General features: G+C 38.5%; 1 protein-coding gene across 1 annotated transcript in view; it reads left to right on the top strand.

Moving 5' to 3' along the window:
- The first annotated feature begins 3,408 nt into the window (after window positions 1-3,408).
- Window positions 3,409-13,192, top strand: part of LOC110989764 (calcium-activated chloride channel regulator 3A-1-like) — a 36,079-nt gene continuing 26,295 nt past the window's right edge. The window contains exon 1 of the mRNA XM_022254379.2: window positions 3,409-4,475. Coding sequence (XP_022110071.1) covers window positions 4,257-4,475 — 219 coding nt within the window. The 5' untranslated portion in view covers window positions 3,409-4,256. The remainder of the gene's footprint in view (window positions 4,476-13,192) is intronic.

The raw sequence follows: 13,192 nt of genomic DNA, 5'->3' as shown, positions 1-13,192 counted from the left end.
ACGTATGAAAGCAGAAATTTGAAATTGGCACGCATTGGTCTTGCCAAAATTTATTACTCCACCGACCTTGGATACATGGAAACTAAAAACACTGCTGGGGAAAGCTGGTTCTCTTCATATGTAGCGACTCTAATGGGCGCGGGATCAAGGTGGAAGATCATGGGGACACAGAGGAGCCGGGTTTTTCAATGACAGAAATGCATTGTTGTCGTCTATTTCATTCCACGTCCTTCTAAAAACGTGTAAAATGCCCTAAACGTAGCCCCACTCCTACGATAGATCACAAAAGGTTACATAAAAATCCAAATTTTGCCCTCCTCCCGAAGCCCCTCTCTTAAATTAGGTTCTCGATCCGCCCTTCTAGGATCAGCAATTATTGTTCAGTTGAACTTGTTGATACTATTAATGAAGAGCTTGTAACTAAATAGAAATTAATATTTTTTTGATTGTTTTCATTCCAAAGTGAGTTTAGTGTGTGAATCTGTGGTCAGAATCGTTGTTTAATTTGTGAAGCGCACATTTTGAGGAATTTCTTTTAGAGTGTATGTGTAAATTGACGGAGTTTTCTTCATTGAATTATCTAACAAAAATAAAACGCCACTATGGTATATTCATGTGAGATTCTGAGTTTGTGATTGTCAAATTATTTTGGAATTTGTCCCCTACAATATACCCTTTATAAAATAGGCCTATACGTTTGAAAACAATGTTAGTTTCTTTGTTAGAAAAGATGAAAACCCCGTCAAACATTAAACCCTAAGCGACAGCCGATCCTTGAAGTGTAAACGTTGTTCATTCGTTTTTCCCTACACTACCGGTACAGCATCTTATTAATAATAAGTAGAGAAACCAAAAATACTTCAGGCAACGTATTATTCAAGAAAAAACGTTTCTGAGTCTGTGAGAAAACTGCATGTATACCGAGCGCTGTTTTATTCGAAGTTTAGCGATATTTCCTTCGTCTTATGTTATATGAAATATGTTCCTTGCACCTTGCGGTTCTTGTAGCTTGTAGAAGAATTGTTCGTTAAGTTTGAGGGTACCGGTACAATAATTACCCAGTGAAACCCTTCGTGTGTGTGTTACTATGCCGGGTGCTGAGTTAAATGTCTTAATGACTGCTTTGCTTTGACTGGCGTAGTGAATTCGATGCGTGTGCTTATCCGTGGGTCACGAAAGTTACTCCAGCTGCCGAACGACATCCTAAACATTTATACACATGCGGCACCGAGGGTTACATGTTGGAGCTCGGTATTTGTTTTTCTTTTATCTGACCTGAAACGGCTCGTTGGTTCCAGTGTAAAAAATACATCCCAGTTTAAACTGTACCATAAAAAAGGGAATATTTACCATTCTAAATTTTTCACATATTCTGATAAATAGTTCCTCAGATTTCATGTTTGCCCCTCCGCTACATAAGCTTATATAGACTCTTTGAAAGTCGTCAATGACCTCGACTTAACAGCCAAGATATTACTGGCGGGAAGGCGGAATAAAGTGCCCTTTAATAAGTCGTCGCAATGCCAGTTCAGTAACTAAGTAACTCTGCTCTATAGGTCGTAATGCGTTGATTAATAGGTTCAGTGGCGTAACTAGGGCTAAATGTCGGGGCACCCATCAATTACCCTTTAACAAAGGATTCCTATTGCCCTAACCAACTTCAAACAGTCAATTAACTAAGCAGGTATCCTTCAAACAACTTCAATTGTTTAAATGTAATATTTAACGTACTCTTTGAAAGTTTCAGTGACCTTAATTTGAATCATACTCTCTTTTGACAGTTTGAAAATATGTATTTGTGTGTCTAAGCTGGTTACACGGTGGTCGCTTAGAATTTTACACAATTTGTTTAAGAGGATTCTAGTGTAGACCTTTACACCAGCGATTTTTTTGTGGTGAAAAATTCAGAAAAATATTATTCGTCCCGTTTCCTCGAACCACGGAAACGCTACTGCATCACGGAGCTGTACAGTTTTTAACCAAATCAACACCTTTCAAGAATTAGCAGTCCCACTGCACTGTAAGTTGTTTTCCAGAAACAAGATCATAATCTATGGTGAAAAAAAACAGGAGGGTCACGCGCAATTCATGACCCCTGAAAGATGCGAGAGTTCATTCTTTTCACTAATTATAGAAAGACTTTGCAGCGTGAAGTAGAGAACGGTAAGAAGGCCCCTACGATAAAACCATTCAAGAGGATTTGAACTTGAAATTTGTTTCTTTTGTCATCGTCAGATGTCAGTGGTAAAGTGTACATCTTATTTTAACTTGAAATGTTATGCCCTCAGTATCGGTAAGTGCATGTTTATAATGGAGATCGCGTAGTTTTAACAAAAACGTAAACATATTCTGAATTTGGCAGCCAAAAGTTTAAGAATAAATAACGTAAATAAAAGTTAAAAAGTAATAATCTGTTATTTCATGAACGTAAGGAAGTATGGAAACAGACTTACAGATAACTTTGCTTCAAATGCTTCTTGAAAAATTGTAGACCTATGTTAAACACACAAAACTGAATTTAAAATAGCAATGAAAAGCTGTAAGCGTGAAAAACAAAGATAGCATAGAAATCATAGGCGTATGTGACATATTTAAATGAAAATATTTTTAGCGGAAAAATAATGAAACTGCTTCATAATTATCAACTGCACGTTCGGCAGTTGCAGATGACAACATAGAATTGTCCTTCAAAACGTATGGTAAATGCACGAAATTATTAAAACAAACTGTAAAAATGAGCGACCAAAGATGACTATGAGTTCATGTACTCCTGAGAAGAATGTGAAATTAATTGCTACCAATTTCGAGTGAAAAAAAAAAGCTTAACTAAAAGGAAAACTTATGGAAATAGAGATTTCCATCGATTTCGCTATTGCAAATAACCTAAATTCATGGTACAAATTTTTTTATCTCTTCTAATCTGAAAGAACTTGTGCATCCTAAGGTAACCTGAGTATGCCCCTGGCAACAACTTGTCTCACGTCCTGTTTGAGGTCATGCGCGCCTAGCAACCAAACGTAACTGTACATGTATGTTGGCGGGAGTAGTCGATACGAAGACCCCCCTGGTTCTGGGAGCTAGACTGATTGACACGTAATTGAACCCCTATTGGTTCACGGGCCACAGGTCGCTTAAAGAGGTTTGTGCCTTCGTAAAAAAGCTCCTGAGATATTTTCGATGGACTCTCAACTACTTGGAGGAAATTTAGTCCTTGTAATAATAATACAAGATGGGCAGTGGCGTAACTACGGGGGGGGGGGGGCACGTGCCCCTCCCAGCGAATACCCTACGTCCCCCTTGCTGGCCACATTGTCTTTTGGTACCCCCCGTGTAAAAAAAAATTGGTGCACCCGCGGGTGCCCCCCGGATGTAATAGCCCTAGTTACACCACTGTAGATGAGTACAGTGCTTTCTTCAAAATTTCGCTCAAGATTACAAAATTACTTTAGTGTCGTCTGGTTTGGTCGGTGTGAAGACCTGACGTTTTTGTAGCTCCATGCAAATACTGTCGAGGCGGACCAGCTTATATTTATCATCAAAACATGGAGAAGAGTGCACCTTCAAGGTTAGTGTCTTTACTCGACTAAATTTATGTTAACGCCTTCACTCACTGCAAGCAGCGAAACAATACCATTTACCACACAAGTCGCTCACTTTCAGAAAAGCATACTTGGACGGCAAGCCCAATGAACTACAACTTGTACCATTTCAGCTCGGTATAAAACCACATTCCGGACGTTGTCGGCTATGTGAAGTTCTTTCGAAGAATATTGTAAGTGTGGACGGGAAATGTGTTGGATATAATTACGTGCAACTGTTGATTATTTTAAGCTTTTTCGTCCAACAATTGGGTGACAAGATACGGGAGGAAATTCACCTTGCTTTGTGATATGAAATACAAGTTGACGCGAGGACCGACAGGAAATACCATTGGCAATCCATCAACTGTATGGGCGGATCTCCACGATCTCTGGAATATAAAGAGAGAGAAACTTATACAGAATTGAGCTGAAGATGTCCTAATGCGCGAAAGAACCAACAAGTTACATAGTTTGCCGTGTGGATGTGTATGAACCAGTGCTCTTCTTGCTGCTAAGTAAAAGGTTGGCTTCTTCAAACGAAAGAAGTCACTGGAAATCTGAGCGACTGTTGGTTAGGAAGTGTCGACGGTTTTATTTATGTTCCTTTAATACCAGCATTTTGATCAAAATACCACTGAAAACTTTGCAACATCGTCAAACTTGAACCTTTACGCCATGACCCTTTGTCGGCAGTGCAGTTGCGTGGGCTCATCTCTCAGTCTGGCTGTGTTTATGACACTGTTTGGCAGAGTCTGTCTCATGAGTATGCCCCCTCCGCCAGTCGGGAGTTGGAACCGAGCCCCTGTCTCGCTGGTTGACAACGGTTATAGAGGCATCGTCTTAGCAATTGCTGAAGGCGTTCCGGAAGACTTCGATCTTGTAGAGGAAATTAAGGTGAGCTTTCCTCTTCTACATATTTGTTTTGGCGAAAGTAAATCTTTGAAAACGGCTTTGGGATTCTCAGCATGAAATCCTTTACAACGTTAGGGTCAGAGCTTTTCGCAAGCAAAGCGTCCTTTCAAAGTATAAGCAGTGTATGTTATGAAACTCGATTTCGAGGATAAACCAGTGAATAAGTTATCGGACAAGACAAGCAGGATCTAACATATGCACAATACTCCTCTTGATATGTGGTAATTGAGACAAGAAAGAAGGTAATCTCCAGGTGTGGTGACACATTTGTTCAAATCAACACAAAACCGCTCTTTCCATACAACTTTGAGCTTGAGGTACACGCAAAAGACCTGTAATTGTCAAAAAGAAGCGCTTGTAGGATAGCTTTCTTATCAATTATTATTATATTATAGATAATCGACCTGCAGTGCAGTGGCTCTGCAATGGATTCCAGGACTGAAAAAAAATAAAAAGGACTCAGAATGTTTCAAGAGAAACAAATGAAAGTTAGAGGGAGTCTGTGGTTGACACCATTACAACGGTTTACCGTTCACACACTACTTTTAAATTGTTTTAAAATACAAACTGTGATTACAAAGCTGACGAAATAAATGACAAATTAATGAAGACTAGTAACTGGGGTCTTTATAACTACAGGGAAAAAATATGTAAATCAAATTCTACAGTAAACATGAAATAATAATAGTGTAAACATTAGAAGTAACACGTAGAGAAAATCCTTACGCATACCTATTTTGGTAATTCCAACTTTCACAAGAGGGCGGTATACTACTGAGTGGTTGTCACAGACCAAGCCTTTGAATAGGCCTCCGACAATTTCATTGAAGTTGGGTGTTTATGGTTGCTGTCTATGGCAGCTTATACTTATCTGCTGATCTGTTGAAAATTGCTAATGTCACTAATGATAATTTTATTCAGGTTGCTAGTTGATTAATGACACTTCAACTTCAAGCTTGTACAGGATTATTTTTTATATTATTCTAATTTTAAATCAATTATATTGAAATGCACTATTTCATGTAGGACAGCGACTGGCTTGAGTTAGATGTAGGTCCATCTTGAGAAAGGTGGGATGGGTTTGGGTTGGGGTGTGTGGGGGTTGCGCGGTGGCTGAGTTAGGTTGGGCCCAGAGCACTGACGATATGCAAATGTTTTATCATATATTTATATATGTTCTTTTAACTTTAGATAGACAGGTCCTTGGACCACAGTATTTAATTATACTTTTGTCTATCCAGGCCAGCTTATAATTTGCTTTTATTTAGTCCCTGTCTCTCTTTTGCCTATTTTTCCCTCTCTTATCTCTCAATTTATCCAGCTCACTATTTATTGTCCTGTTTTCCTCAGTTTTTGTTCAGTTTGTTATATATTTACAAATAGGTCATTTGGGAGACATTTTGTGGTTAATTTTTCAGCATTAGGGAGACATTGGCGTTAGGGAGACATTTCAGTGTCCCTCTATTTTCAAACTACCAGAAGGAGGCCGAATTTAACTGTCCAAAGTTTGAGAGATGATAGATTAGGGTCTAAATTGAAAACATACAAAGTTTGGTTTAGATCAGACTAGGGAATATTGAATTATGGGATATTAAGGTTTGACAAATTTTGTGCACGTTCTTATGGGAATGTCTCCCTAATGACCGATGTCTCCCTAAGGTTGAAAAATTTACCACAAAATGTCTCCCATGTCTCTTATGTGACCTATTTGGAAATATAATAATAATACTTTAAGCAGTGAGATAAATTCCATCATTTGGCCGGCGTTGGTTAACTATGTACCTGTACATGTACATAAAAGCTTCACTCGGCTAAGTGTGTGTACAACTGTTTTTTTTTAATTCACGAGTAAGGAGCATGCTCCACACACACAGACTTGACGTCAGCACCATCTGTGTACCGCAGGGCGTACACGCTGCCTTCATTTATATCTCATAGGTCCAAATAGATTCCTTGTGGTGGATTCGTGGATTTCAGAGCGCAGTTGATAGGGAGGGAAATAGATGCACGACATAATTATCTTGAGGGTCAGACCAAAGAGTTCAGTTTGAAACGGGAATCCACAGAAGCAGTAACAAATGAGATTGGGAAGTTTTCACCACAAGCCGGGGAGATATGTATGTATAACTTGTGCTGGCATGTAAAGCCTGAAAGTTGACCCCTGATGGGGCGCTTCCGGAACCCTTGGATAGGAAAATACTTGAACGTGCACAGATTTTAGAATTTATAATATTTTTCGTTCAGTTACTTCTTAAAAAATCCATCTTGGAAAGAGGTCTTTGAAAAATGTTTTCTAGTATATCAATTTATAGAAACTGAAAAGCTACCCGATCTAGGCAAAAATTGACCCATCTCTTCCGAAAATCTAAAATACATGAAGAACAGTGCCATACGGCAGTCTCATACGCAAATGAATATTTACGATTTGATATTTTATGATAGTCTGTAGGTAAAAACCAAAAAAAAAAAAAAATCAAAATATTTTAAACATTTTGATAATTTATAAGGTAAACATAAAGCAATATTCTACTTCTAATCTTTAATCTAACTTTTGCTGACGACGACTGCGTGATATCAACTCAATGGAATCTGAAACCCATCAACTGCAGGTAGGTAAATCTTTGCAAGGTTGTACAACCTCGTTTTCAAGAAAGCACGGAGAGTGAAAACAAACGTGCATGAACAAGGTGACCTAGGTACGACATCGTCCAACGTGAAAGGTCGTTATTGAATTCGTTTTTACCCATTTCCAAATGACTTTTTCAAAATATTACTTGGGAAAGACAAAATTAAAATTCCAATATGAGTGTTTCATGGGGTGGTTTCAGTAAGGAATTATTTTTCCAAAAACTATCGAATGTGATAGAACGGCCCAACGTAAAATCCCCATAGGCAGACCGCGCAAGGGTTTCGCGAAGCTCGCTGCGTGACCTTTCACTTCCAGGCTCTATTGTAGCGAAATAAGGAGGTTAGGGCGCCCCCTTTAGATGAATTGAATTGGAGAAACTGATATTTGAAACATCTTTGAAGTAAATCATCATTAGAAATTCTAAATGTAAACACCATACATAGATTACATGTATAAAAATTAAACACAGATTTCTTTTGTACCTCGCATGCGGGAAACGTAATATAGAATTATAGAGATTGTCTTCCTTTGACTTTGAACCAAAATTATACAGTAATAAACAAAATATGAAGTTACTTAAATTCACGTAATACATTCAAGTTGCCGTATTGAAGTGTGCATATAAATCCACAGTAGGCCTTTTAGTTGTGTTACCTGTACAAATTTCAACAAAGGCAATCTTTTTCCGGAAATCGCGTAATGAAAAGCCTAGAATTAGTTGTCAGATAAAATCCCTCACCTTGTTGACGAATTGATGATAGTTTATAAATCACACATATTTATCTTGATAATATATGAATTTTGGAACGGCAATGAAAGTTGTGCCTCAATACAGCCCTTTTAGCGAATCGCTAGCAAAGCGTGCGTAATTTTGTCAATTACCATTTCTTTTCTACTCTCTGCAATTAAACTTTACAAGGCGAACGTGACAAATAGGCCCTTTTAAGGCAAGCCAAGTCCGGAAACAAATTACTTCTCCGAAATTAAATAATCGTTCAACACCTGATGTCTAATGGAAGTATCCCCAAAAGAATGGTCCAGCCTTGGGGTGTTAACCTTCTGCTCGAAGGAAATCCAATCAAGAGCAGATGCCTCCTCTGTAATTTGGAAAAGTGACATTAGGTCCCAACACGTTTGAACACGTTTGTAAAACAAAAATTACTGGAGTGGAAACTCACGTAAATCGATATGTTCCAGACGAATAGAGAAAGAGGAAATAGCGGTGTGGGTTGCTGATTTTTGAAAGCTGGTTGGATGCGTTGGAAGTATATGTGGAAAGAACTCAGTGACTACTGGCAACATAACTGAGATAGTTTTAATATAGTGCGAAGGGTGACCATGTATGCAAGAGTTTCAGCTGCTGTAGTGGCCTATATACACCTCCAGAAACAATCACCTAAGTTAATCGTGCATGAAGTATTGCCTATAGCACTAGTGATGCTATGAGACCACGTTAAATTAGCCCGAGCCCAAAACAGAGTCCTTGAAAGTTCAAGTCTTGCTTAAATTGTTAAATTTGAATTTGTTCTCACACAACAGGTCTGTGAGCTACGTTCAGGCCAAAGTTGACTTTCCGTGCAATGAAACAAACGATTACATGGTTTTTAATTCTTGTGGGAATGTACACCGAGGGCGGTAGCCAGCACATCAACACGGCAATAAATTGGAATTCTAAGCGATGTTTCAGGGGTACCAAGCTTTCTGAGAGGTATTTTGCTTTTATAGAGAGTAAAATTGGTATGCCGGGCGGTTTCTGCTATCCGTGCAATATACAAAACATGGCGCTCCATACCGTTTTCCATCAGTGCAATGGGAAGCTGAGTTATATAAAAGTGAAAATGCTAAAGGTTCAAATTGAATGACATACAGTGTAAATAAATGCAGTTTTTAGCACCAGAAAAGCATGAATAGCCGTGTTGACAAATCGTGCGTAGTTACGCTTTTTTAGCAAATTTGTTGAGGAGAGTGAACCGCACACGATTCGATAAGGAATAGTGTCGAGCAAAAATGCTCAGAGTTTTCTTTTTGGGTGAATTAGCTTAACCATTTGTACTAGAGACGTAGTTCTGTGACATGTAAGTTAGACATTTAAAAATGTTCCTTGCTCTGCATCCTCCGTTAAGTGTTGATTGACATAACATGACATAATTTTCCTGAAATCGGCAAAATAAATTTCAATTCGCATGTACTGTAGGCCTAATTAAAAGAGCTTATCATAATGTGCTATGAGCTTCTTTCCAAACTTCTGAAATTGTTCCCAAAATGACGAATCCCAATTCAGGTCTAAATGTCCCCGCATCTGTTGCACTCTAGGGAATCGCCGTTATGGTTTTACACAATAATAGATTTTAATACACTTGATACAGAATTTTGTGTATGGGAATATACAGCGTATTATTGGAATCCAGCTTGAAATTACGACTGGTGTTGCTTACCTGCCCTACTTGTCTACCGTACTTATCCTTAGCAATAGAAGCAAATACATGTGACGTCATCACTCAATCGATGCCTCGATTTTCCTCATGTCTGTTTCGAGCAGCCTTGCATAGTTGGAGGCAAGCTCTATTTCTGTTAGAAGAAAACAAGATGGATAATATTGCCTTTTCGCGTGGATGACCTTTTCAGCGGGCTGTTATATGACATGTAGATTCTATTCAAACTGACTGGAAATAGCGGTTCACGGTTGCACATCTGGATGCATCAACACTGGGACTTTAATGGTCATTTTGTGCTACCATCAGAAGATTCAGCAGTCTCATGAAAATGTTTGACATAATAGAGTGCCAGGCCTTTACAAAGCTCTTTTGTTATCCCATGTTAAATTGGGTACAGCCCAGTTCAGGAAAAATTTAATTTAATGAATATTTATAATTCCATATTCTAGAAAACAGTATAAAGTCACCTTTGGAAGTAAAAAAAACAGATTTGCAAGTAATTTTTAAAGCTTCTGGCTGGCTATAATTTACGTGAGCCTATAGACGTCACAGCCATAATTCGCAAACGTGTAAAGTCTAGATTGCTTTGCCCGTCACAAAATTTCTCCAAGTTAGATAAAACTGCAAACTCAGGTTGATTGATTTTAGAAAATTGTTGACATCTATTTTCCATAGTTACAATTTGAATTTTTAAGGTCCCTTCGGGATTTTGGATATGATTTATGATCCATTTTGCTGATTTTGTTCTTAAATTCTCCAGGCAGTGGCACTATGCCACAGCTTGCTTTGATATTTCCGGCACTGCTTAGCCTAGGCCTATTCACTCTGAAATTGCAGTCAAAGATTATTGCTCAGTTCAGTTTTAATCCTCATACTTAACCTTGTGTACCTCACTTAACCGAAACTCAGAGTCAGCAGATTCTACTCAGCTAGTTATGGCTAATTATTTTTTGAAAGACTAAACTAGGCATTCAAGGCACGCAGTAGACCCCTATCGTGAGCGGAAGTGGCAAATGCTTTGTCAAACACACTCAGTGATGGACCCACTTATGACGTAGACGACTTGTGCAACTTTTTACGAAAAGGTCCTTTTCTGTCCAGTAATGACATGCTTTCTTTACACAGTCACCACAAAGACTCAATGGTGTATTCTGCGGGGGCGGCCCCTTTAAACAAAAAATACTTCATAGAAGAAAGTAATCGGTATATTTATTTATCAAACATCAGCACCAAAGCCCTAAGAAAACACCAGATAAATTAAAGCAAGGATGTTGGGACCGTGAATAAGGCTTTTGATTTTTTCTTTCCAACGTCATGTTGAATGAGCCCGAAACCGCAGTCGCTTTTGCACATTCAATTGTGGGTATCCTCCATCCGGATTCCCAACAGTAAAACCAAAATATGGCAACCAGTCATTCAGGAATAAAATATCATGACTCTCCCCTATTGAATAAGAGAAGAGGGATGACGCTCTACAGAGAGCTTACGCAAAGTAACAATGGCTTTGAATACTTCTACTATGTATGACAAATTAAGCCAGGTAGGCCCCCTACCCCTGGAGAAATATTCTTTCAGACATACTAGGGAAGTTACTAGGCACACCAGCTGGGAAGAATAGACATCTGCACTGTCGTATCAAAGTACAGTGCTTCGTTTTACAGTACCTTCGACTTATGTTCAGATTTTGAAGTTTGCTTGAAACAACCATGTACGAGTTTTACTTGTTTCATCCTTCCTATTCCGTAAAAAGCAAAAACAGTGTGGATACCTTACTATAATCTTGTAGTTAAGGTTGAAGCCGAATTGTGTAGGCAGACATTTTGTTTGTTTTGGTTTCTATCCTGTAATTATTTCTCGGGTTAATTTTTAAGCATTATACGCCTGGGAGAATTAATTGCCAAAAATAGAAATTCATACTCAACGTAATGTATTCGTATTTGTATGACACCATGACACCAATCGTATCAGTTTATCATTTCGACGAGTATTAATGTGACAATAGACGGTTGAGAAGACAGATTGTGACATTCGCGAAGAGCAACAAACGGCAAAATCAAGAGTACCCATTTTTCTCTGTGCGATTCTGTACGAAATGTAGCGTTACAATGTGCGAAAAGTACAAATACATACTAAGACCTGTTTGATAATTCCTATGTCAAGTTTGATGCAATCGTGGCACATTACGGTACATCTCAAGAGAAATCCAGTCGAGGTAACTAATGCACATCTGGTGGCACACGTTTAGGCTTGGAATGTTTAGAAGAGCCTATCTGAGCGCACTGCAAACGAGGTTTTCACCATATTTTTTTATCTACAATCACACACCCATACGACTAGCGCTATTTATTATGCAACCGATATAAAGTATTCACCTTCATTCATACTTTCTTTCTTCAAACCCTGCTCCATACTAAACCTGAATTTGTTTCATCACAAGTACCAATTTTAGTTTGATATTTTTCTTTCCTTAGCATGCTATTATGTTCGAATCTTTTGCCTCACCATCAGCATACGAAATTCAATGACAGTTCATTTGTTAAATGCAAGATTCATTTAAACTGCTTTTTCATTTGTTCAAAGTATTATACATAATGCGTGACACCATGTATGCTCGCCATTTTTCTTCCAACCAATCGCGTTTGTGCATTTTGCATGATGGTTAGCATTAAATAGTTTAGCATATGCAGACCTTACATATTTTTTACGCACGAAATTTTTTGGCAAATTTTGTTTTCATGTGTGCTTTGTTAAATGAGATTGAAGCACTGTTGTTTCGGCCTAAGTTGTAATGGTTTTGCTATACTTTCGAGGTTCGCTAATTCAAATTGCCAGAATTCAGATGCTGCACGGTTGAAGGTTGGAACGTTTCTACCTGGTTGGGTGGTGACAAGACAAATTTTACGGAGAATTTAAAACTTCATTACGCGCTGATGATTTTTTAGCAGGAATCCATTTAATACATTTTTGTTTCCCTTGGCTACAAGGCCCTGACAACATCTTACAGGTGTAACGATTGTTCTTTAAACAAGTTGGCCAGTGCCCCCCCCCAAATTAAATGCGTGTACTCGTGAATTTCTTTTATTTTGAATCTGATGGCGTGGGAAAAGGATGGTGACGTATGTTGAAGACATGTATCCGTAAACCTAGTCTGAACACGGTTGTAATGAACGCTTACAGCGGCAACACAGCCGCACAGACCCGTTGAAACGTCAGTTGGATGCAACAAATTGAGATGGTGGGAGTGGCCTTTGTGTGGGACTAAATATCTTTATCACCTATGCCATGTCCAGCAGCAGGCAGGGGGCAACTTGCCCCTCTTGACGGATTTTGTTTTTACAGAGAAAATTTAATAGGTGAGTAAGAAAGTAACAGGTGCATTTATTTATGATGTTGGCACCAAAAGCCTAAGAAAACAACGTCAACAAATAAAAGCAAGCATGTTGTTATGTTGCATGAGCCCAAAGCCACATTTTCTTTGAATTGAATCCCAAACACCAAAAAATGGATACGCTGCTGATGGCACAAGATACAAATACAGAAAAATACACAATTAGACCAACAATAAAGAAGGAGAAAGAACACATGGCTACTACCCGAAAAAGTAATTAGGGAAAATATATGTACTTGGCCGGTCA

The sequence above is a fragment of the Acanthaster planci genome, linkage group LG04 (assembly GCF_054643075.1).
Source record: "Acanthaster planci isolate LZ-2023a linkage group LG04, COTS_SCS, whole genome shotgun sequence".
Taxonomy (NCBI): Eukaryota; Metazoa; Echinodermata; class Asteroidea; order Valvatida; family Acanthasteridae; genus Acanthaster; species Acanthaster planci.
This window is presented reverse-complemented; position numbering and strand designations above follow the sequence as displayed.